Source organism: Jaculus jaculus, chromosome 4 (genome assembly GCF_020740685.1).
Source record: "Jaculus jaculus isolate mJacJac1 chromosome 4, mJacJac1.mat.Y.cur, whole genome shotgun sequence".
NCBI classification, from domain to species: Eukaryota; Metazoa; Chordata; class Mammalia; order Rodentia; family Dipodidae; genus Jaculus; species Jaculus jaculus.
Genome location: NC_059105.1, coordinates 83,332,352 through 83,357,391, shown reverse-complemented (window position 1 = coordinate 83,357,391; position 25,040 = coordinate 83,332,352). Strand labels below are relative to the sequence as shown.

Below are 25,040 nucleotides of genomic sequence, written 5' to 3'. Positions count from 1 at the left end.
CTTTCTCCCTTTTTATGTTGTAGGTGGTGGCAGTTACCTTATTACTGGGTGGGAATTAAGCTGTATGACCTGGTTGCAGGGAGTAATTGTCTGAAGAGTAGTTACGTGCTCAGCAAATCCAGAGCCCTGGAACATTTTCCCATGCTGCAGAAGGACAGATTGGTAGGAGCCATCGTCTACTATGATGGTATGTGATATTTCAGTTTCTCTTTTTTTTTTCTTTTGGCACAGATGGCCTTCCCTCTCACTCTGACCCCTCATTATACTGTTACTTTTACAGCACTCTGTAGTGAGATAGGTTTATATTCTTGGTTTTAATGCTAATTTTACAACATACAAACACACACACAATACTATTTTCTCCAGTACTGTCTAAAAAGCACCCACAATCTTTAATTCTAATGTGTTTTGTTTTATTTGTTTATTATTATTATTTTTATTATTATTATTATTGATTTTTTGAGGTAGGGTCTCACTCTAGCCCGGGCTGACCTGGATTTCACTATGTAGTCTCAGGGTGGCCTCGAACTCAAAGCGATCCTCCTACCTCTGCCTCCCAAATGCTGGGATTAAAGGCGTGAGCCACCTCGCCTGGCTTTATTTGTTTATTTTTATTACTTTATTAAGACATTCTAGACCAGGCTGAACTGGAACTCAGTATGTAGCCCAGGCTGGCCTTCATCTTGTGGCAATCATCCTGCCTCAGCTTCTGTAGTGCTGAGATGATAGGTGTGAGCCCCCTCTCCTGGCTGTTTGTCTTGTACATTCCTTTTCTTCCTTCACCTCTTAAGTCTCATGGTTGGTTTGGTCCATTTCTCATAGTTATGAATGTCAGTCCACCCTCATGCCATTCAATTTGTTATATGTTTGCCAGAGAATACTTGGCTCATGAATATATTATGATGTAGAAAGCAGCCGAGGATCTGTTAGGTTTTCTAGATGAAACCTCTATTTTCAAGGGGTTATAAACCTAGAGAAAAATGCCCCCTGGGCTGAAATTGACATGTTTGTGTTATGCATAGGACACATTCTTGGACATATAATTTATGTGCCGAAGGTAGATGAGCATTGCATCTGTTAAACCAAACCCTCCAGTTTCATGGCTTATTTTATTGCTACTAGATGTTTTCTAACAGTGACCTTATCTGATGTCCATTTGCCACATGCTCTGTGTGAGTTCTTGTGTGTATATGTGTGTGCACAATATCATCTGGGCATTCTGTTTTTGAAGGAACTAAGCAGTCATTTCTAGATGGGTCATAAAACAAAACAATACATGGAAAGTCATCTGCGAATGATTAATGGTTGTTTTAAAGGTTGTATGGGAATAGAACATAGTCTAACCATTTTCATGGACACAGAAAATCATACATGATCAGGTCTTACATGTGACACACAGGACAACTTAGGCTCTGTATCTCAGTTTCCCGGTCCCCTATGTAGACTTTTATATTTCGTGTTTAAAATCCAAACTCTGCATAGAGAAATGTGTGTGTGTGTGTGTGTGTGTGTGTGTGTGTGTGTGTGTGTGTGTGGTTTGTTTTAGGAGACTTTGATACTTGATATTATGGGATGTCCTCAAGACCATCCTACTTTTCCCTCCCTCCCTCCTTCCCTTCCTTTTTCTCTCTCTCTCCCTTTCTTTCTTTTTCTCTTCTCCTCCCTCCCTTACTTCCTTTTCTTTCTTTCTTTCTTTCTTTTCTTTCTTTCTTTCTTTCTTTCTTTCTTTCTTTCTTTCTTTCTTTCTTTCTTTCTTTCTCTCTCTCTTTCTTTTTTTCCTCTTCTGGTGTTTTTTCTGAACCAATTCCTCTGTCTTTCAGACTTTCATGTATAAATGCAAAATATATATGTACAGAGGGGGCAATGGGGACCAAACTGAAGAAAATGTCCTAGGAGCAACAATGTTAGAAAAATGTTAAGGGTCTTAGACAAACATTAAAAGCTAGAAAATTAACAGTTTGCAGGGCCTTTCAGCATCTGCAACACCACAGGGGGGGCACTTAACTACTTTTTTGGTGCCCTTGATGGGCCTACATGTTAAAGGACAACCTTCCCTATGAATCTGCTTTCTGTGCATCAGGTCCTTAATGTTAATCCTCTGTAGTTTATTGGGTGATTATAGTAAAGAGGTTCTTGGTCCAGGAGGAGTAGGAAGGCATTTGTAAATAGCATCCTGTCCGTGCTGCTCTGTAAATGCGTGCGGCCTTTGCTTCATAGTGCTCATTCTTCCCACACAAACCCTCTCAAGCGCTGATCATTTTCTACAACCTGGGATGTGTTGAGTACAGACTAATTTAATTTATTAGCTTGTTAATATCTGAATTTCGTGATGAGGAACATTAGTGGATATCATTATCTGAACTTGTATTATCTTTGTTTAGTTAGAAATTACAGACTGTCATTTTTTTCTACATGGAGAGTCCAAGAAAAACCTGTGTTTTGTAACATAGAAGACATTCTAAATAGATTGAAGAGAATTCCTTTAGTCTAGAATTGATCTTTATAAATTGCAGAAATATGTTTAGCAAAGATTATTGAGAAATTGAAAAACTATTCAGTTTGATGTGGTTATTTGGACATAGGTCACAAAACTCAAGTATTGAAGTGAAGGAGTGCAAATAAGTCTACTATAGTTATATGAAGTAAATGATTTGATTTTTTACCATGTTCTAAAATTATTCAGGAACAAATGTGTCAATTTAAGGTGGGGAAAAACAAAAATGTATAGACTTGTTGGGTTTTACAATGTATTCACAGATACAACTTTATTTTACTTGATACAATGTGATAAGCAATTAAGTGTTGACAGGAAATAGGACAATGGAAGCCTAAAGGCAAAGAATGAAATGCATTAAATACACACTCAGGAAGGGTACAGAAAGCCCTACTCCTTGACCAGGAAAACTGCTATTCAAAGTGTTTCAGAAAGAACCATTACAAGCATGTGTATACTTTGTAAAATGAAGTTTTGTTACCAGTAATAAATATATTCTTTTTTGTAAATAACTATTATGAGAATATATGTAATAACTTAAGTTATTGTAAAATGATTCCAGGCTTGATATACCCCCCCCTTTTTTTCAAGGTAGGGTCTCCCTTTAGCCCAGACTGACCTGGAATTCACCATGTAGTCTCAGGGTGGCCCTGAATTCATGGCGATCCTCCTACCTCTGCCTCCTGAGTGCTGGGATTAAAGGCATGTGCCACCACGCCCGGCTTGATATACCCCTTTTTAAGTCCTTAAATTCACGTACAATTATCTGTTCTAAGGGAAAAAGAAACTTTTATAATTCCCAGCTAGAGAGAATCTTTTGTTTTAAAGAGTTTTAAAAGTATTTATTTTTTATTTATTTGAGAGAAAGAGAGAGAGACAGACAGAGAGAGAGAGAGAGAGAGAGGGAGGGAGGGAGGGAATGGGATTGGGTACATGCCAGAGAATTTAACCACTGCAAATGAACTCCAGATGCATGTGCCACCTTGTGCATCTGGCTTTATGTGGGTACTGGGGAATCGAACCCCAGTTCCTTTGGCTTTGCAGGCAAGCACCTTAACCACTAAGCCATCTATGCAGCCCTAGAGAGAATCTTGATTCAATGAAATGATTGTATAAGTTAATAACATCAACTTTAAAACACTACCAGGAGCTTTGTTAAGTAAAACCTTGTATTAGTAACACATCCTACAGTTGTTTTAATGCCAGTAAGAAGTGGACTATACAATGGTGTGGAAATGTGGTGGGATAGATTACTCCAACATTACCATAAAGATGGTCCAGGGGTTTAGGCAACCTTTGAAAGGCCTTCACCAGAGATGTTAAGGTTGTAAGACATTCCTTTTGCAGTACAAAATACACTGATATCAAAAGATTCTTAATTATTCCTAATCATACTTCATCTTAAATCAATTCTGATAGCTGCTGTATAAAAGTAGCTGAATAAATTTTTCATACTTTTTGTTTTGTTTTTGTTTTTGGAGTCAGGTTCTTGCTATCTAACATAGTCTAGCTTTGAAATCTCTATCCACCTGCCTCTGTCATCTGAGTGCAGGAATTACAGTTATGAAGCATAACACAGATCTTCATACTTCCTGGTGTAGTTTTATTGGCTGTTTTGTGTAATGGCATAAGTGTGAACCATTGTAATATTTTATTGTCAACTATTAAAAGGCAAACTGATACATATAGAGGAATAATGGCTTTTTTAATGCAGACAGAGGAAATATTAAGTTTCTCAGTAAAATCTATATGAAATGAAAGTGGAGATACAAGAGGACATACCAGATTTTCCCTGTAGTTATATCTTCTTCTGTGCGGTCAACTCTCCAGCTTTCTCACTGCGCTGTGTCCACACGTTTCCTTCTGCTTGTAGGAACTTGGTCATGGCTATTACTACTGACAAGAAGGTTACTAGATAGATAATGCTAAACAAACCATTCTCTGCAGACAGTAGGAAGTGCTAAAGCATGCTGTGTGAACTAGCTGTTGGGGATGTGGAGGGGAAGCCAGGTTCCTCAGGAGCTTCTGTTGTCTATCTATCAACTTCACTTCAATTTTCTAGCTCCCCAAGGTGGTGTCTCCTGCCTTTTATCCCAGCACTAAGGAAGTGGAGGCAAGAGGCTCAGAAGTTCCAAGTCACCCTCAGCTACATAGTGAGTTGAAAGCCAGCTTTGGCTCCATAAGGCTCACTCTCAAAAATCAAAAAACAAAAACAAAAACTAAACAGGCCAGACGTTAGTGCATGCCTTTAGTCCTAGTACTCAAGCCAGAGGAAGGAGGATCACTGTGATTCAGGCCCACCCTGAGACTACATAGTGAATTCCAGGGCAGCCTGGGTAGAGCAAGATCCTACCTGAAAAAAAAAATTAAAAAAAAAAAATTAAAAAACAAAACAAAACAAACAAACAAACAAACAAACAAAAACCCAACTGAACTAAAAAAAATTCCAGTTCCCAGGGGGCTCCCTGGTGCCATTCTAGTTGGATTTCAGTCATCCAATCCACTGCATAGAAAATGAAATATAATTAAAACTCATTAAATATCTAAAGCCATTAAATAACCCCATTAAGCCTCTCCTATAAAATGAAACCAGAGAACAAAATTATAGCTTTAAATTCTTCCTTTCTGACAGTCAAGGCACTGACAGAGAAAGATATCTGTTATTTCATACCTGACAGTGCTTGTCAGTATTTCTTATGCACATATGAAAATAACAATGTGAAGAAACTGTGCTGGCTTTCCAAGTGTAAATAAAAGTTAGTTCCATCCATGTTTCAAAGGGGAATTAAAGCCTGACACTCACTAGCATATTCATTTTTATTATAGCCTAAAACTCATAGCATACAAATAGATGAATTCAGCTCTTGAGAAAGCAAAGCCAATTTAATCTCTGGCTCCCCTGAGGTAAATGTAGTTCACAGTCCTGCCCCTCACCCCAACCTTAGCTATAATCCCTGGCTCCTGGAGGTAAAAATGCACTGAAGTGAGGAAAATTCTACAGCAGGATATAATGATCCAAAATGACAGGGACAATAATGACAATGAATTTCATGTCTCCTAGTCATAAGCTAGAGATGCTTGACTAGGCTGACTTACACAATTACATTGTTACAGGTACAGCAGGAGATGCAGTTAGCCGTGTGCTTTGGGGAATGATGCCTCTGGCAAAAGGCAGGCAGGCTGTGGCATCCAGACTCTTTTGTTAGGAACAAACTATTACTCTTTTAGGCATGCACCCAGATTGTACACTTTAATGAAAGCAAGCCTGGGCTAATGACAAATATTTTAAGGTGTTGATTATATCTATTTTGAAAGAAAAAAAAAGAATCAATAATACCAGAAAGGTGATTTTTCTTCTCCCTATAGTGAAATCTGAAGATGGTGTCTATGATTCTCATTTGTCCCACTTGTAAAAAAGAAGTTGAGATATTTGGTTCTTATCTATTTTAAATCACAGAGACACATTAATTTCTCCAGAGTATAGAAATAGGTTGAACAGATGAGTGAACAAACTAGATTTACAAATATAAGTTTAAGCTATTTGCTGTTTAATACAATTCTTGTAAATTGGACTGACATATTTAAAATTGAGCATGTGAGCTTCCTAGGTAACAGAATCATCTGTGAAGTTTCAGGAAGAACAACTTAATGCCTCTCTGCTAGACTATTATTTTTTTTTTTTTAGGTAGGGTCTCATTCTAGCTCAGGCTGACTGGAATTCACTGTGTAGTCTCAGGATGGCCTTGAATTCACAGGGATCTTCCTACCTCAGTCTTCTGAGTGCTGGGACTAAAGGGGCATCTTCTGCTTAGATTTGTTATTTATTTGTTTATTTTTAATTACGACTTCCAAGATTGTAAACAATATCCCATGGCAATGCCCCCGCTTCCCCTGCTTTCTTGAAACTCCATTCTCCATCATATCCCCTCCTCCTCTCAGTCTCTTTTTTATTTTGATGTCATGATCTTTGCCTCGTCTTATGATGGTCTTGTGTAGGTAGTGTCAGGCACTGTGAGGTCATGGATATGCAGGCCATTTTGTGTCTGGAGGAGCATGTTGTAAGGAGTCCTACCCTTCCTTTGGCTCTTACATTCTTTCCATCCCCTCTTTCGCAATAGACCCTGAGCCTTGGAAGGTGTGATAGAGATATTTCAGTGCTGAGCACTTCTCTGTCACTTCTCAGCACCATGGTACGTTCTGAGTCATCCCAAGGTCACTGCTATGTGAAAAGAGGAGGTTCTCTACTAAAAGTGAGAGTAGCATTAGTACATAGATATGAACATTAAGAGAAGTGATTACTGGGCAGTTTGATAAGCATAGTATATGTATTTAGCCAGACAACAGCAGACGTTTTACCCCTAAGACTCATGACTACCCATTTTAAGTTTTCAGTATCAGGGCTGTATTCCCTCCCATGGAGCAGGCACGCAGTCCAATTAGAGGGCAGTTGGTTTCCACCATATTGGCTCATTTGGCCTGGCTCGCAAAATTTAAGGCTTGCATTGTCCACTGTTAAGTATCTTCACTGCTCATTTCTCCTCTCCCATTGAACTGCATACAGAATGGCTTCTTCCAGCTTTCTGTCAGCTGGTCTACATGGAGGAGGTTATCAGCTCAGTTCCAGCAGGATTTCTCAGTGGCCTTACAGCCTAAGTATGTGGAGTCTTCAGCAATAGGGTCTTACCATCTATTCCTGGTGGGAAACCATGGGTCTAGGCAATAGCCTATAATGTTTTGGGGGCTAGATTTTTTAAAGAAAATACTTTATTTTTATTTATTTATTTGACAAGGAGGGAGACAGAGAGAGGAAGAAAGAGAGAGAGAATGGGTGTGCCAGGCCTCTAGCCACTGCAAAGGAATTTCAGACACGTGTGCCACCTTGTGCATCTGGCTAATGTGGGTCCTGGGGAATGGAACCTGGATCCTTTGGATTTGCAGGCAAATGCCTTAACTGCTAAGCCATCCCTCTAGGTCTTCTGCTTAGATTTTTAACAGGCAAACTCTTATACATTTTCTTTTCCCTTTCCCTTCACCTCCTCTTCCCTTCCCTTTCCTTCACTTTTCCCCCTTTTCTTACCTCCCTTTTTTTTTTTTTGTTTTTTCAAGGTAGGGTCTCACTGTAGCCCAGACTGACCTGGAATTCACTATGGAGTCTCAGGGTGGCCTTGGATTCAAGGCAATCCTCCTACCTCTGCCTCCTGAGTGCTGGGATTAAAGGCGTGTGCCACCAGTGCCACCATGCCCGGCTTTTCCCTCCCTTTTTAAGAAGTGTTTTACTCTAGCCCAGGCTGACCTGGAACTTACTCTGTAGCTCCAGGGTGGCAGTCCTCTTGCCTCAGCCTCTTGTGCTGGGATTATAGGTGTGTGCCACTATGCACAGCTCAAACATGTCACCAAGTTGTATACTTGTGGGGCTCATGTATAAAGTACCAAGACAGCTGTGCATGCTTGCTGTTTATAAATAATGCAACTACTAAGGACATATGATGATGCTCACTTGTGCTTTTGAGAGACCCACTTTTTTATTTTGGATGACTGGGTTGATAGTCATTTTATGCCTTTGGTAATTGGTGAATTTAAATGTTTTCAAGATGAACCTAGCAAGATAAAGTTTTCTTTGGAAAGATAAAAATTACTCTCTTCCTTCATTTCCCAAGGTCTGGTTGCTATACTTTGCTCGAGGTAACTAAAAGAAATAAAACTATTGAATAAGAAGGGATGCTATCTCAGGGATTCAAAATTGTTAGATTTGGGGTCTGGAGAGGTGGCTTAGTGGTTAAGTGCTTTCCTATGTAGCCTAAGGACCCTGGTTCAAGGCTCAATTCCCTGGGACTCATGTTAGCCAGATGCACAAGGGGGCACAGACGTCTGGAGTTCGTTTGCAGTGGCTGGAAGCTCTGGCACACCCATTTTTTTTTTCTCTCTCTCCCTCTGCCTCTTTCTCTCTCTCTCTCTGTCACTCTCAAATAAATAAATTTTTTTTAAAATAAAAAATAATTTTCAAATTTTGGCATGTGTATTAAAAAGTTGGGCACTTTATTTCATTCTCTACCTTAATGAAAAAAAAATTCATTAAGCTCAGTTTGCTAACAATGTCCAGAATCCCCACTTTATCACTTTCAAATCCTTATTACTGTGAAAAGTAGGAGTTAAAATTATGAAAATATTAATCCTTGCATGGTAGCACAGAACTCCCAGCACTCAGGAGGACCCCTATGATTTCAGGGCCATCCTCAGCTACAGACTGAGTTCTAGGTCAGCTGGAGCTAGAGTTAGACCCTGCATCAAAAACCAAAAGAAGGCTGGAGAGATGGCTTAATGGTTAAGGCACTTGCCTGTGCAGCCTAAAGACGCAGGTTTGATTCCCCAGCCAGATGTTCAAGGCGATGCATGCATCTGGAGTTCATTTGCAGTGGTTAGAAGACCTAGCATATGCATTCTCTCTATGTGCCTCTCTCGCTCTCTCAAATAAGTTAATAAAATATATTTTAAAAAATCTTTTAAAAAAATCAACCAAAAGAATGCTTGGAGAGATTGCTTAGTGGTTAAGGCGCTTGTTGGCAAAGCCAAAGTACCCAGGTTTAATTCCCTAGTGCTCATGTAAAGCCAGGTGCACAGGTAGCACACATATCTAGAGTACGTTTGCAGTGCCTGGAGGCCCTGGCTTATCCATATTCTCCCTCTTTCTCTGTCTGTCTGCCTCTTTCTCTCAAATAAATAAATAAAATATTTTTAAAAAGAAGAAATAGGGCTGGAGAGATGGCTTAGTGGTTAAGCGCTTGCCTGTGAAGCCTAAGGACCCCGGTTCGAGGCTCGGTTCCCCAGGTCCCATGTTAGCCAGATGCACAAGGGGGCGCCCGCGTCTGGAGTTCGTTTGCAGAGGCTGGAAGCCCTGGTGCGCCCATTCTCTCTCTCTCCCTCTATCTGTCTTTCTCTCTGTGTCTGTCGCTCTCAAATAAATAAATAAAAATTTTAAAAAAAAAGAAGAAATAAGTGGCATGAATATTGATGCATATAAAAGAATATACAGAATGCATTGTAGTGGTTTTAGCTCTTATAATAAAACTTTGGAATCCGTAGCTAGCTTTTATACCCTGGGTGTTATCAATAAATTGAAGTATTTGTGAGTTCTCACTTTATCTGTCTCTCTCTCTTTCTTAGGTATTAACTGTTATTCTGAATCTTATAATTATTGTTTACTGTCTTCTAAAATTTTTTTTATCACATATAAAACATGTTAAAATCATTTCTTTAATTTTGTTTTTAAACTTCTAATTTTTAATATTTTATTTATTTTCAATGAGATAGTGAAAGAATGTGTACTGGCACATTGGAACCTCTTGTGGCTGCAAATGGGTGCCAGATGCATGCAGCACTTTGTCCATCTGGCTTTATGTGAGTAATGAGGAATTGAGCCTGGGTTGGTGGGCTTTGCAAGTAAATGCCTTTAACCACTGAAGCATCTCACCAGTTCTTCTTTTTAAACTTTGTAAGAAAGTTGTACTTGAGTGCATAAAAACATTATATGATGTGTTTTACAAGTTGGTATAAATCCTTCAGAAAGCAATGGGAGGCACATAGGGTAGTTGGGTATGCATATGACCTTATGACCTAGTAGTTCTGTTACTGTATATACCTTCAGAAAATATTCTTACCTGTGCCCGTCAGGAGAAATTTTCAAAAAGTTTTGGGGCTGGTGAGATGGCTCAGTGAGTAAAATGTATGTCGTGGGCTGTAAAGAGTTCTCAGTGGTTAAAGGTGCTTGCTTACAAAGCCTGCTAACCTGAGTTTGATTCTGTCTAGCACCCATGTAAAACCAGATGCAAAGTGGCACATATGTCTGTTATCTTCCTAAAGAAAGCTGAAGAGCCTAGTGGATACCTTGAGTTGTACTCTGACCTTTACATATGCGCTGTGACATGCTTTTGCCTATACACATGCTGAAATGCAAGCACATAGACCTGAGTTCAGATCCTCAGCTCACATGTGAAATGCTGGGTGTAGTAGCATGTGTCAGTAATCACAACACTGGGTAGGGAAAGATGGGAGAATCCCTGAGACTTGCTAGATAGCTTGTCTAGCTGAATTGTTGAGCTCCAGGTTCAGTGAGAGACCCTGTCTCCTAAAACTGAGATGGAGAAGCAACGGAGGAAGATACCTAAGGTCAACCCCTGGCCTTCACATGGAAGTGCACATACATACATGCTCATTCCCCACCCCACATACATGCACATGATACAAACACACATATACACATGATGCACATACACATGCAAAAAAGGGTCATGAAAGCCAGTATTTATCAAAAGACAAATAAATTATTTAAAATCAATTTACACAATGGAGTAAACCAGCATTGAAAGTGAATACACTACAACACGGATGAGTGTTAGGGAAAAGGTGTTGAAAATGGGATGATCTATGAGTGCCGTCAGAGGGAGCTGCTTCCGAGTCATCTGCTTCTGTGTGCCGCTTTGCCCTGAGACACTGCATACGCAGCTGGGTGCTGCTCACTTGCTTTACGCACCTCTCTATAGATGCAGGTTACGGTACTTAACTTTCAGGTTAGCTTACGACTTCAATGAGCAATTAAATATTAATTGTGAAGCTGTCCCAAAATGAATATTAGTTCTATAGGCATGCTCTTATGGATTTAAAATTTAAAGATTGCTCTAGAAAAAAATGTCAAGGCTTTTTAGGGAAAGGGGAAAAGGATTATATACATCAATATGCTCCAAGTAACTGGATAGCATTAGAAATTTTAGGATTTAAAATCAGAATGTTTCCCAAGAACTTCATTTAAAATTATCTACTTTTGAAACATAGGTTTAAAGCTTATTTGTCTTCTTGCCTTTTCTGTCCATGTGCCGTTTTGCACTTCTAAACTAATCGCGTAGATTTTCATCTTGATTTCCTACTGTCATCTCTCCTGTTGTATCTCTGCTCTTGTTTCTCTGAGTTACATAAACGGAGCTGACATCACTGCTCATATGGCTGGCATTTTTTTTTTCTTTTGCCCTCAAATGCTGCCTTTTTGCTGTTCACTGTGTTTGGATACCAACTAATGCTAAATGAAGTTTGACATGTACCCCTAAGAAAGAAAACTTACAAACTAAGGCTTCACAAGAAACCTTGAGTAAATAGGACACACAGTGTCCACCCAGGCTAACATCCAACATATGCTTTGGTTTCCTGATGCCGAGACACAGCATCATAGCCCCCAGGAGACCTGAAGTTGTTTACTGCTCCCTTGACCAGCCTGTACTGAACACCAGGCTTGCATTCTCTCACAATGAGCTCAGAAACATAAAGTAGCCACACTGACCTAGGAACCATCCATATTCTATCCTGTGTTTGAATGCTTAGAAACTGCTAGTGTCTTTTTTCAACTTATTTTAATTATTTTCACACATGTATATAATGTATTTTGATTCTAATCTCCTCTTAATACTTCCTTTTTAGCCCTTTTCCTCTTGCTTCCACTGAAATTGGACCCCTTCTTTCCAACTAGTCCTTTTTCTATTTGGGTGTCTTTTTCTTTCTTCTTTCTTAATGTTATGAGGTCTTATGCAGGTAACAATGTGTTTCATTTCTCATCACCTTGCCAAATGTAATGGATTGTTTTAGGGATTATAATCATAAACTCATTAAGTACATTTTCTGTGTGCCTACCCATTAGATGTGTAGATATTTAAATTACCCTATCTCTGTCCCCTGGCAGCTCCCAAGGGTGTATCCTGAGAACTTCCACTGTCTCCATCAGTGGTCTGTTATGATTTATGTGCTCTCTTCTGCTACAAGATATTTGGGCTATTCCTTGAAACTTCATTACCCTAGTGTGGATAGCAGCTATTTGTCCATGGAAGAAATTGGTGGTACACTGTCATTCTAAACCACAGCTATGCTCTGAATATTCATTATTGCTGGTTGTTCATTATTCCTAGATCTTCAGAAAATGTTAAGATTGTGTTCTTGTTGTTGACTGACTGTCTATGTAGCCTATACTGTCTTCAAACTTGTAATCCTACTGCCTCAATTTTCTGAGTATTAGGCATATGCTCTTGTGCTTCCCTAGGAAAAATTTTGAAGAAAAAAAAATCCCATGTTGAGTTCTTAAATGTATTGTGACTTTTAATTTGAACACATTGTTATTTGTATATTATAACAGGTCATACTCTTATATCCCCTCGCCCCTGATTCTGTTACCCTGGGGGCCTCCTCAGTGAGGTTATGGTATTCAGTGTAAGGTTATGATGGCTTCACTCAGTCCCTGTGGGGTAGTGTGAGTACTATGCCTCAGAATATTCCTACCAGCTCTGTGACTCTTACAGTCTTCCTGCCCCCTCTTCTGCAATGCTCCCTGAGCCATGGCAGGCCTGTTGCCAATCTGATTAAGTGTTGAGTTATTTGTAGCCTCTGAATTTCTGCTTTGATGTATTTTCTTTTCTTTTTTTAAATTTTTTTCTTTTGTTTTCGAGGTAGGGTCTTGCTCTTGCTCTAGCCCAGGCTGACCTGGAATTCACTATATAGTCTCAGAGTGGCCTCAAACTCATTGTGGTCCTCCTTCCTTTGACTCTTGAGTGCTGGGAATAAAAGTGTGCACCACCATGCCCGGCTTTTGATTGATCACTGTGTCTGTCACAATTGCCCTGGAGCTGGTTGTCAGGCTAGCAGTAAGAGCAATATTCATGTCACTGCTTCCTCTGAAACTTCTCCTGGGTTCCAGCAGATGTGGTAATGGTGGCACATCTTATGGTGAGTAGTCAGCTATCTACTTGTCTTATTGATGAATCTTGGTTCTCCTCTTCCATTTTCTCTGCTGTCTGTGAAGTAAGGCATTCTCCAACCAAGAGTGAGAACATCTTGGGTTAAAGGGGGTATGCAAAGTTATTTGAGAGACTTCTTTTTGTTTGTTTGTTTTTGGTTTTTCGGGGTAGGGTCTCACTTTGGACCAGGCTGATCTGGACTTAACTGTGTACTCTCAGGGTGGCCTCAAACTCATGGTGATCAGCCCACCAAGTGCTGGGTTTAAAGGTGCAAGCCACCATGCCTGGCTTGAGGGACTTTTTGATGTGAAAGCCCACTCTTCTTCTCCAGAGGGCAGTGGGGACTTCCTTCTGAAGTCTGAGTTTCCTTACCATGGGATTCTGACTTGGTTTCTATTACCTAGTATGGGTTCTCTTCCACTGAGCAGGCCTCATGACCAATCAGAGAACAGTGGGTTACCCATAGAGGCTGCATGCCACCATTGCACAAGTGTGCACATTTTTGTCAAGCTGGTTGGTTTCAGAGTCTGCAGGGTCTACTGCTTATTTATGCTATTGGTAACTGTTACTTTGTAGTGGCTCCCATAGGGCTTTCCAGCTCTATGAGGGTGGCTGGGAGGGAGCTGGTTTCCCTTTTGTTTCCAGCATGGTATCCTGACATCCAGTCACTGCAGCCTGTGGTGTCTTCAGCAATAGGGTCTTTAACTCTGGTAGGTAATCAAGTATTTTGGCAATGGCCTACATTGTTTTTGGGACCTCATGGGTCTCTCTGGCAAATAGTTCACTGTGGGGAGTAACCGAATTCTGGGACTGGGATTTACCAGTCAGAGTCCAGAGTTCATGGTTTTAATTTAAACTTATTAATCATATTTCCAAAAATTGTATTGCTAACCAGTTGGACTTTGTTTTCATATTTGTTGTTAGGGTATGTGACAGTGAGTGTTTATAAAAATTTTACTAACTGAAAAATACTAAATAAAAAATGTTACTATATTACTCTTTTTAGGGTTCCTTAGGATTTTTTCAGTGTGATTATAGTACCATCTGTCTTAACACACTAATTTGATCTTGCTTTAGATCATTATGGATATATCTTCTTAAAGGTTTTTTTTTTTTTTTTTTTGGAGGGGGGGGTCTCACTCCAGCTCTATCCCAGGCCAATCTGGAATTCATTATGTAGTCTCTGGTTGGCCTTGAACTGACAGAGATCCTCCTATTACCTCAGCCCTCCAGAGTGCTGGGATTAAAGGCATGTACCACCATGCCTAGCTAAAGTTGTTGTGGTCAGGTTCGCATTGCTGGGAGAAATCACCCAACCAAGAGCAGCTTGTGGGAAAAAAAAAAAAAAAAAAAAAAAAGGTTTATTTTGGCTTATAGGGTCAAGGGGGAAGCTCTATGATGGCAGGGAAAATGATGGCATGAGCAGAGGGTGGACATCACTCCCTGGCCAACATAGGGTGGAACATAGCAACAGGAGGATGTGTCAAACACTGGCATGAAGAAACTGGCTATAATGCCCATGATCCTGCCCCCAACAATATACGACCTCCTGCAGGCATTAATTCCCGAATTTCCATCAGTTGGGAACCTAGCATTCAGAACACCTCTAAGTTTTTTGGGGGACACCTGAATCAAACCACCACATTCTGCCTCTGGCCCTCATAAACTGATAACCATACATGATTATACAATGCATTCATCCAACTTTAAAAGTCCCCATAGTTTTTATCAGTCTGAGTGATGTTCATACATCTCCATAGTTAAGGGTCTTTTAACTGAGTTGTAATACCAAAAAAATCCCCCCCCCAAACCCATAATAGCACAGAATAAATATGCACACTGCAAAAGATGGCATTGGGCATAGCAAAGAAACATTCAACCAATACAAGATTCAAACAGGGCAAACACCAAACTCTGTAACTCTAAGTCCAACAACTCTAGCAAGTGACAAATCTCCAAGTCCAAAAATTCTAAACAGCAACAAGTCTTTGGAGTTCCAATTCCACCCTTCCAGTTAGGCGACTCACAGTCCTGGATAACTTCATGGGGTCAACAGCTGTCCATGGCAACCATCTCATGGCTCCGGCATCTCCACAGGGTCTTCACTGCAATCCATGGTTCATCCTCATGGCCTCATGGATTCTCCATGCAGGCAACCAGCAAACCTGCTTCACACTGTCCATGGCATTTCCAAAACACAAGACCATGTTGCAAACTCAATGACCCTGTCTTTCCTGCATTTCTTATACTCCACAATACCAGGTAGAGTGCCTATTTGTTAATCCAGGGTGGAGTCAAGCAGATTTTGAAAAACAGGACACTCCTTGAGCACTCAGGCCCCATCAAAAGAATCTACATTCTTCTTGTTGCCCTAGTGCAGGTCAGATGGCCCAATTTCAAAGATTGTAATCTGCTGAATGGGCAGCAGTCCACCCAAAGATTTTTTTTTTTCAGTGCCATACACCAGGTCATTTCTACCATAAGCAACCCTGCACAACTTCTCAGGGAATTGGCATAACAGCAAGCTTCTCACACAGACTGCTAGCCCAGTCCAAGCAAAGCTCTTTCTCTCACAGTCCATAGTTCTTACTGCATTCAGGTCTTCCAACTCTGACCAGAATAGTCCATCAAGCTGTACTTACAGCACTGCAAGGCATCTCTTAGGCCTAGGTTTCAATTCCTTCCACATTCCTTTTGAAAATCAGCTCCAAAAGGCCAAAGCCACACAGTTGGGTGTCTAGCAGCAATCCCACTCCTGGTACCACTTTACTGTTGCAGTGAGGTTTGCATTGCTGGTAGAAGTCACCCAACCAATAGCAGTTTGTGGGGAAAAAAGAGGTTAATTTGGCTTACAGGCTTGAGGGGGAGGCTCCATGATGGCAGGGAAAACGATGACATGAGCAGAGGGTGGACATCACCCCCTGACCAACATAAGGTGGGCCATAGCAACAGGAGAGTGTGCCAAAAACTGGCATGGAAAAACTGGCTATAACACCCATAGATCCACCCCCAACAGTACACTCCCTCCAGGAGGCATTAATTCCCAAATCTCTATCAGCTAGGAACCTAGCATTCAGAACACCTAAGTTTATGGGGGACACCTGACCACCACAGTTGTGTTTTATTTTATTTTATTTTATTTTATTTTTTAATTTTTGCAATATTGGATGGAGATATTACTCAGTGGTAAAGTGACTGCCTTTCATGGAGGAGTCCCAGGTTTCAATTTCCAGCCCTGGAAAATAACAGTGAAAAGCATATTTTAAATTATGTAAAATATAAGGTTTTAAATTCTATGAATTATTTTCTTCTTGCTGGGAGAAAATACCTAACCAGAAGTAGCTTAAAAGGAAGGAGAGGGTTCATTTTTTTTTTCTCAATTTTTATTAAGATCTTCCATGATTATAAAATTATCCCATGGTAATACCCTCCCTCCCCCACTTTCCCCTTTGAAATTCCATTCCCCATCATACACCCTCCTTACTTCAATCAGTCTCTCTTTTATTTTGATGTCATGATCTTTTCCTCCTCTTATGATGGTCTTGTGTAGGTAGTGTCAGGCACTGTGAGGTCATGGATATCCAGGCCATTTTATGTCTTGAGGGAGCACTTTGCAAGGAGTCCTACCCTTCCTTTGGCTCTTACATTCTTTCCACCACCTCTTCCTCATTACACCCTGAGCCTTGGAAGGTGTGATCAAGATATTATTCAGTACTCCATTCACTTATTTTCAGCACCATGATACTTTCTGAGTCGTCCCAAGGTCATTGCCATCTGAAAAGAGAAAATTATCTACCCAAAGTAAGAGTAGCATTAATATAAGGGTATGAATATTAAGAACAGTGCTCACTGGGCAGTTTGATAAACATAGTATATACATTTATCCAGCCATCAGCAGACATTACACTCATGACTACCCCTGTTTTAAGTTTTCAGTATCAGGGATGTATTCCTTCCCATGGAGTGGGCCTCCAGTCCAATTAGAGGGCAGTTGGTTTCCACCATGATAGATGTGCCACTATTGCACCCATTGGCTCATTTGGCCTGCCTGGCCAATTATAAGGCTTGCAGTGTCCAGTGTTGAGTATCTTCACTGCTGGTATCTCTTTCTCCCTTCGACCTGCATGTAGAATGGCTTCTTCTAGCTTTCGGTCAGCTGGTCTATATGGAGGAGGTTATCAGCTCAGTTCCAGTAGGATTTCTCAGTGGCCTTGCAGCCCAAGTATGTGGAGTCTTCAGCAATAGGGTCTTACCATCTGTTTCTGGTGGGAAACCAAGGGCCTCGTCAATGGCCAATAATGTTTTGCGGGCACCATGGACCTCCCTGGCCATCAACTCACTGGAGGTATCCTATGAAAGGCTTCATTTTCCCCTTACAGTTTTGAGGGGAAGTGAGCCTATCATGGTAGAGAAAGCACAGCAGGAGCAGACAGCCCAGGTCACATTAGCAGGTCAGAGGAGAGAGACAGAAAGGGTGGAGGGAGGCAAGGGGGAGAAGAAGGAAAGAAGTGGGGGAGAGAGAGAGGGCAAAAGAGAGAGAGACTGGGCTGTAATATCTCAAGCCCCCCGCCACCTACTTCTTCCAACAAGTCCCCACTCCTAAAGGCTCTACCATCTTTCTGAATCACATCACCAGTTGGGCTTTAAGTATTATGTGAGACATTTTACATTCAGTTCACCACAAATGTAAACAAAGAAGCAAAACAATACTCAGATAAGGCTAGCTTCTCTTTTTGTTCTTCTTGCTCCTTCAAGGTAATGACTACTCTTGCCTAGGAATTTTAGTGTATTGTTTCATTATGAGTATGGGTGTGTGTGGGGGGAGGGGCTTTGGAGAGATGGCTTAGGTATTGAAGGCACTTGGCAAAGCCTGACAGCCTGGGTTTGATTCCCTAGCACCCATGATGCCAGATGCCAAAAGAGGTTATTCATCTGGTGATTGTTTACAGTGATAAGAGGCCTGGTACACTTACTCTCTCGCCCTTTGTTGGCAAATAAGTAAAATAAAAATAAAAATGGGTATGGTCTGTGTATATTTGTATTTATATTTAATCTTTGCTGTCCCACAATTTCATAAATAATACTAGTGCCTCACATTTTTCATCGTGTCTTTCAATAGTAAATTTAAGAAATGTGCAAGAACTGAGGAATTAAATTTATAAGTATGCTGATTACTTAAAATATGACTGAACATGTAGTCAATACTATATAACTGTGGTCACCATTAAACCACACAATCAAGTTACTCTTTTTTTTTAATTTTTTTTAATTTTTTTTTAAATTATTTATTTATTTGTTTATTTGAGAGCGACAGACACAGAGAGAAAGACAGATACAGGGAGAGAGAGAGAATGGGCGCGCCAGGGCTTCCAGCCTCTGCAAACAAACTCCAGATGCGTGCGCCCCCTTGTGCATCTGGCTAATGTGGGACCTGGGGAACCGAGCCTCGAACCGGGGTCCTTAGGCTTCATAGGCAAGCGCTTAACCGCTAAGCCATCTCTCCAGCCCAAGTTACTCTTTTGATAACTGAAAATGAATCTTCTTTTTTGGGATTCTATAGAGTGGTATTTAAACCATTTTTAACTGTATTGAGAGCTTAAAATTAGTCTTCAAGTCTCTAATGCTATTATTATCATTATGTAAAATATGCTCTAATTTGTTTAAATTTGCTAAAACCTAGTTCATATCATCTGCTTGCATTGAATACCAGTTTCCTGAGTTAGACTATTTTGCTCATGTTAATCACAGCCTTTTAAATACTTGGGCCTGTCTTATGCTAGTATTTTAAATTATACATTTCTTGGTAAAACCTCATTTTGATATGGGTCATATCAATGGCACATTAAAAAGTGGAAGTGAAGCTAACTAATTGCATTTTAGGGTTGAAATTTAAAGGCTTGAGTTATTTTCTCCTTTGTTTTAGAGATCTGGTGAACGTACATGGTCAGGGATGCGCCTTAGTGAAAGTGCTGCCCTTTGAAACGAAGTCATCTCCCAGTGCGTTCATCTCAGCCTCACATTTCCCTCAGGGGTAAAGTCTTGTACTCCACACTGAAAGGAAGCGGAGAACAAAATAACTGACATGGAGATATAAATACACAAATAGGAAGTAGAACACTATAATAATGACTGGTCATCAGGAAGCTGTTAGGGTTGGTTGTCAAGAACTGATATGTTTTTTTGTTTTCTAATTTGTTGTTCTCATCTATTGGCTGCATTGATAGGTGCTCACTCTTCTAGCCACTCCTTAGATTTATTCTAGCATTCTTTCTTGGGGATTAGTAGTATTTGCCCAGAAAATTGAAGAAGAAGAAGAACAACAGCCAAAAAACAACAATCTATTTTAGAGTTCTGCCGATTACACCAGACACTCTCAGTCAAGAGAGAGACAGCCTAGTCTATGCATTTGACCTCCCACGAAAAAGCAGTAATGGAGGAATTTGTTCACTTAAAAAGCCCACACTGTAGCCAGGTGTGGTGGCATATGCCTTTAATCCCAGCACTGTATTTACAATGAACAGTTCTATAAATAAGCCCTAGAAATGTGATAGAAAGTTGTGAAAAGGTCATTGACATGTAGTCCTTATGAATATAAGTAACACCTTCGTAGAGCCCACCAGATTATTTCAGGATACAGGTTATATAGGTTTTCAAACTTGTTTCATTATTACTCTTAATACTTCTTTATGCTTTCAATCAGTATGTCCACCTACAGAAAGAACCATACAACATCGTTTTTATTAAACTCAACTGTGGTCATTAGACATACAAATGCACATGCACATGCACAGTCCACGCTATTTATATAACTCTTTTTCCTTTCCTGTCCAAAACTCTTCACTGGAGAAAATATTTAAAGTACACCTAAGGAAGATGAGAGCACCTACCAGATTAGCAACAAATCATATACCATGTACTCTGTCTTGATGTTAAAGGCAATCAATGTGGAACCAAACTAAGGGAGAGAGGTAATGCCAGTGACTAGCAGTGAACCAGGAACTTCGTATTTCCCAGGTGCTTTCTGTTTTTTAACTTTTAATCTTAGGAGACTATAATGAATGAACTTGGTGATTCACAGTTTACTTCCATTTACACTGAAGGGTCACTCAGAGTTAGTTCACTCTCTTGATAATTCTGTATGTGAAACACACTGTAGCTCAAAAGTTACTTCAAATCTGTTTTGGTAAAAGAGGAATTGGGCTGGGGTGATGGAACAGCAGCCATTAGAGCTTGCTGTTTATGCCTGTAACCCCAGTTCTTGTGCTTGGCTGGACCAGATAATTGCTGGGAATCACTGATGGAATGGATTGAGGGAAAGGCTTCACCTCAGAAAAGTATGTGGAAAGTAGGAGCAGTGAAAAAAGGCACCAGAAAGTTCCTCTCTATCCTACACATGTGTGTGTCTACACACACACACACACACACACACACACAGTGTCCACATATCTGCATTCTCCTACACTGCATGGAACACATCCAAATGCAAACAAAAAAAGTAATCCGAATGAAATCAGGATTAACAAATTGGATAAATTCCCGATTCTTACTCCCATAATAGAATAAAATAAATCCAGATTACCTTTTCTTTGTTTTTGTTCTTTGGAGGTAGAGTCTCATTCTAGTGAAGGATGACCTGGAATTTACTATGTAGTTTCAGGCTGGTCTTGAACTCATGGTGATACTACTCCTACCTATGCTTCCAGAGTGCTGGGATTAAAGGTATGTGGCACCATGTCCAACTTCAGATTACCTTGTTAAAGATATTTTATTTACTTATTTGAGAAAAAGAGACAGAGAGATAGTAAGTATAGGCATGCCGGGGCCTCTTGCCACTGCAGATGAACTCCAGATACATCCACAAGTTTGTACATCTGGCTTTACTTGGGCTTTGGGAAATGAACCTGGTTCCGTCAGGCTTTGCAGGCAAGCACCATTATAGCTGAGCCATCTCTCCAGCTCCCAAGTTCTTTCTTTTTTAAACTGTTGCCCCTTCCAATGACATTTTATTTTATTATTTTTTCCAATGGCATTTCAAAGATCAGGTAGTAGTCCATGCTTGTTATAAGAAATGTGTCTGTTGTGTAAAGGAAGGTTAGCTTATATATATTGCCTTTTCCCTCTGTCTTCTACTTATGTATTTTTTTTTTCTCCTCACATCTTAAATTTGTATTGTCATGCCTCCTTAAATATAAACAGAGAAAAATAAATTTTCTCACTCAATTATGTTGAATTTTAGAGTAGTGGGAGACCTCATTTTTAAAAAAGCTAAGCGTAAACATTATTAACACAACATAATGAAACATATACGATTTAGAGCAATATTTCAAGTAATATAAATACCTAGATGCAATTAAACACCTCACTCACTGAAGTCTAATTATTTTAATTTGCTGCAGTTGCTGTTTAATTTAACCTTGGTCCTCTCTTCTCCCCACCCCACCCAAATGTGAATAGAATTAATTCACCCCATAAATTTTAATTTAGACTTATCTTTCTTCCTTTTTTGTTATTATGGCTCTCCATTCAACAAGCCCTTAATTGCACCTCAGTATAATTGAGGGTCATTTGTGTGCCAGGATCCTCTGAGAGTTGACTTTTCTTCATTCTCCTCAATTGCTCTTCTCATCTTAGGTTTTGGAAGGCACTCGTCTTTCACTATCTATTTGCACTTTTTGTTGTGGATTTCAGAGTGGTTATTTACCCCTGCCCATTCCTTTGCAATTCTGGCATGCTGGCTATTTGTATTTTTTGAATATATTTGTGTGTGTGTGTGTGTGTTGGATCTCTTGTTGCTGAAAGTGAATTCTCATCCAGCTTTACATGGGTGGTTGGGGACTTGAACTTGGGTCAAACACAGCATTTGCAAACAAGCACTTTTAATTACACCTTTAAAAAGCCAGTTTGGAATTTTAGGCATCTCAGGAAGATTTGATCCAAGCAACTTTCACTGAAATTATTCACTGGCTGCCACTACAGTTACCCAGAGCCATTTTTCCCAGAAACCCGAAGAGACCAAGTTGGAAACTCTAGGCCTAACCAATACCAGGAGGAACTTAAGAAGACAGTTCAATAGTAAAGGGCCAGAGGGGGGAAAAAAAATGATTACTTTCTTTACCCTCTGTGACCTGTGTTTGATACAGAAATTATGTTTTGTCTAATGTTGGGCTGAGCCAGGCAGTCGAACAAGTTGCTATGAAGATTTTCCTGAGTCATTCTAAAAGAGTGCGATGGCACTTTACAGTAGAAATGAATCAGTTTGTTAAAAAGGGCACCAAGGCATTAAGTCACTCCAGATGTTCCAAATGATTTTTGCTTTCCGCAAAGGGGGTTTCCAGGGCCTGGGGTTAGCAGCTCCAGTGAGCACTGGGCGTGCCTCTTCTGCTCAGCAGGCTGACCTCTCATTGATTTCCATTTTCTTTGTGTTTAGAATAAAACAGGCTTCCTTTAGATAAAAAATTCTGTATCATTGCCCCCCAAGGAGCATTTAGTGTGGTTGGGATGGTCTCTGTATGTTTGTTTGCTAGATAGTTACAGGGAAATAATGAGGGTTGAGGATGGAGCTCAGCTGGTAGAGTAGGTTTTATCTTTAGCATATGCATTGTGATGCACAATGTAATCCTAGCACTGAAGAGGGGAAGCCAGGAGGATCAGAAGTTCAAGGTCATGTTTGGCTACCCAGTGAGTTTGAGGTTAGCCAGCCTGGGCTACGTGAGACTATCAGTAATGAAAAGCTGAGAGTGTTTTTTTTTTTTTTCTCCCTCTGGAACACATGAGCTATGGGTTCTGTTAGAGAAATGTTGAGTACCTAGGAAACAGAATTTGAACATTAGTCTTATACTTCTGCTGTGGAAGCTGCAGCTCACCAGATTACATAGTATCTTTTAAAAAAAATATCTTTATTTTAGAGAGAGAGAATTGGTGTGCCAGTGCCTCAGTCAATGAAATCAAATTCCAGATGCTTTTGCTACCTAGTGGGCATTTGCAACCTTATCTTTGCCTCACCTTTGTGCTTCTGGCTAACGTGGGATCTAACGTGGGACCTAAGGGGTCCTTATGCTTCATAGGAAAGCACCTCTAAACTACCTCTTCAGCCCCTGAGCATCTTTTGAAGCCTGGGGCTTGAGATGTTGTCTTCTTGTTTATTAAAGAATCTGATGCTAACACCAGGATCCAGTTTTAGATGTTTTTAACCCCTCGTAAGATTGGACAAAGCATCCCTTCAGAAATCTGTGATGAGTCCGAGGATAGAACAGCTTGTTTTCCTGTGAATACCACTAAACTCCATGAGGTATGATTACTGGGTAGAAGGATCAAGGTGAACATGTGATGCTGAACTGAAGTGTACTCCTGTAAGTCTAGCTTATAGTAGGTCATTGTCCCATCTGTACGATCTTCTCAGGTAACTATCAGTACTTCTGAGATTTTCTGTTCTTGAACTATGTACTCTGTTCTTTAAGGCTGGCTTTATTGCATTAGTATTGAAATGCTTAGAGTGGTTGAAGAAAGGATATTTTGCATAGTAATTTCGAATACTATAGATTCATGTTTTCTTCAAGATGAAAAGACAGTTTTTGTATTACTACCACTTTTGCTCACTTTTTGTGGTGCAGGATTGAAATTCAGGGCTTGAGCATGCTAGGCAAGTGCTCTACTAACTGAGTCACATTTTCAGTTATTTATTTCTAGCACAGTTATAATATTTGTATATATAATATAGGTAATGTCATAGGTACTGGACAGAACAGCACAGAATGTTGTCTTTCCTCACAAGACTTTTTGGCAGAGTATGTAGACAGGCAAGGGGGTGATATACAGCAACAGCCCAGATACTCTGTGGAAGGGGTAGGAAGTGGAGGAAAGCATGTAAGTGCACGGTGCATTGCTGAATTTTACGAAAGAGAAGTGTAGTCAAGTCAGCTGGGAGGATATGGAGGGGAACATTGTGTGTGGAGCCTGAGATGAGAGTGAGCCGAGGTGTGCAGTCGAATCAGGGGCTGTGACCATGAAGGTCCAGGACTGCCAGGCTGAGGAATTTAATTGCCAGTGGGGATCCAGTGAAGGAAAGCAGCATTTGTTGTAGGGAACTCAGGATGTAGAAACCATGCTTGGGTGACTAATAGGAGAGTCTTGGATGACATTTAGTGCTGCTGTGAATGAATCTTGGGCTAGAAAGAGAACTGAAAATATAGGAAAGGGAAGGCATCACTCATGGTCTAGTATCCACTCTCATTGTTTTTGTTTCCTGGAAAACTCTCCAATATCTACTACCCTGAGTTTCTTGTTGTGTTGATAGTTTTCTCTGCCTCTTTATTGGCCTGTGTGCCCTTTCTGGTCTTTGGTTAAGTCTGCAATTTGGAAATGAGTTAATAAAGTAATGCCATTTATTTCTAAATTCTGTTTTAAGAATAATCTAGATCTTTTAAAACTTAATAATGTGGGCTTAGAAAAATCTGTGATTGCCCAACTGGTTTATGTCAGCATTTTGGAAAGAATACCTGTCTTTAAAGCGGTGTTAGAGATAGAAACCCTCTGGAGAGTGAAGAATGGCTGGTGCATGCTAATTTTGTACTGATCCAGGTGGAGGAAGGAGAAGGATAGCCAAAGCTATAGATAGAACAAAGGCATGTCAACTGCAACCTGGTCGCAGTTTGGGTTTAGCTCTCCTCGCCAATCCCATATCTGAACATTGGCGGTTTATTTATTTATTTTTAACCTGTATCATTTTAGGATCTAACTTTGACAAATTGCATTTTGATTTATAGTCTGTTCTTTTGGCATGT

At 40.2% G+C, this 25,040-nt stretch overlaps 1 protein-coding gene across 2 annotated transcripts in view; it reads left to right on the top strand.

Annotated features, from left to right (window-relative positions):
• Gpd2 (glycerol-3-phosphate dehydrogenase 2) overlaps positions 1 to 25,040 on the top strand; it is a 174,141-nt gene that overhangs the window by 84,930 nt on the left and 64,171 nt on the right. For both annotated transcript variants that reach the window (XM_045147796.1, XM_045147797.1), the window contains exon 6: positions 24 to 187. In XM_045147796.1, the coding sequence (XP_045003731.1) occupies positions 24 to 187 (164 nt within the window). The remainder of the gene's footprint in view (positions 1 to 23; positions 188 to 25,040) is intronic.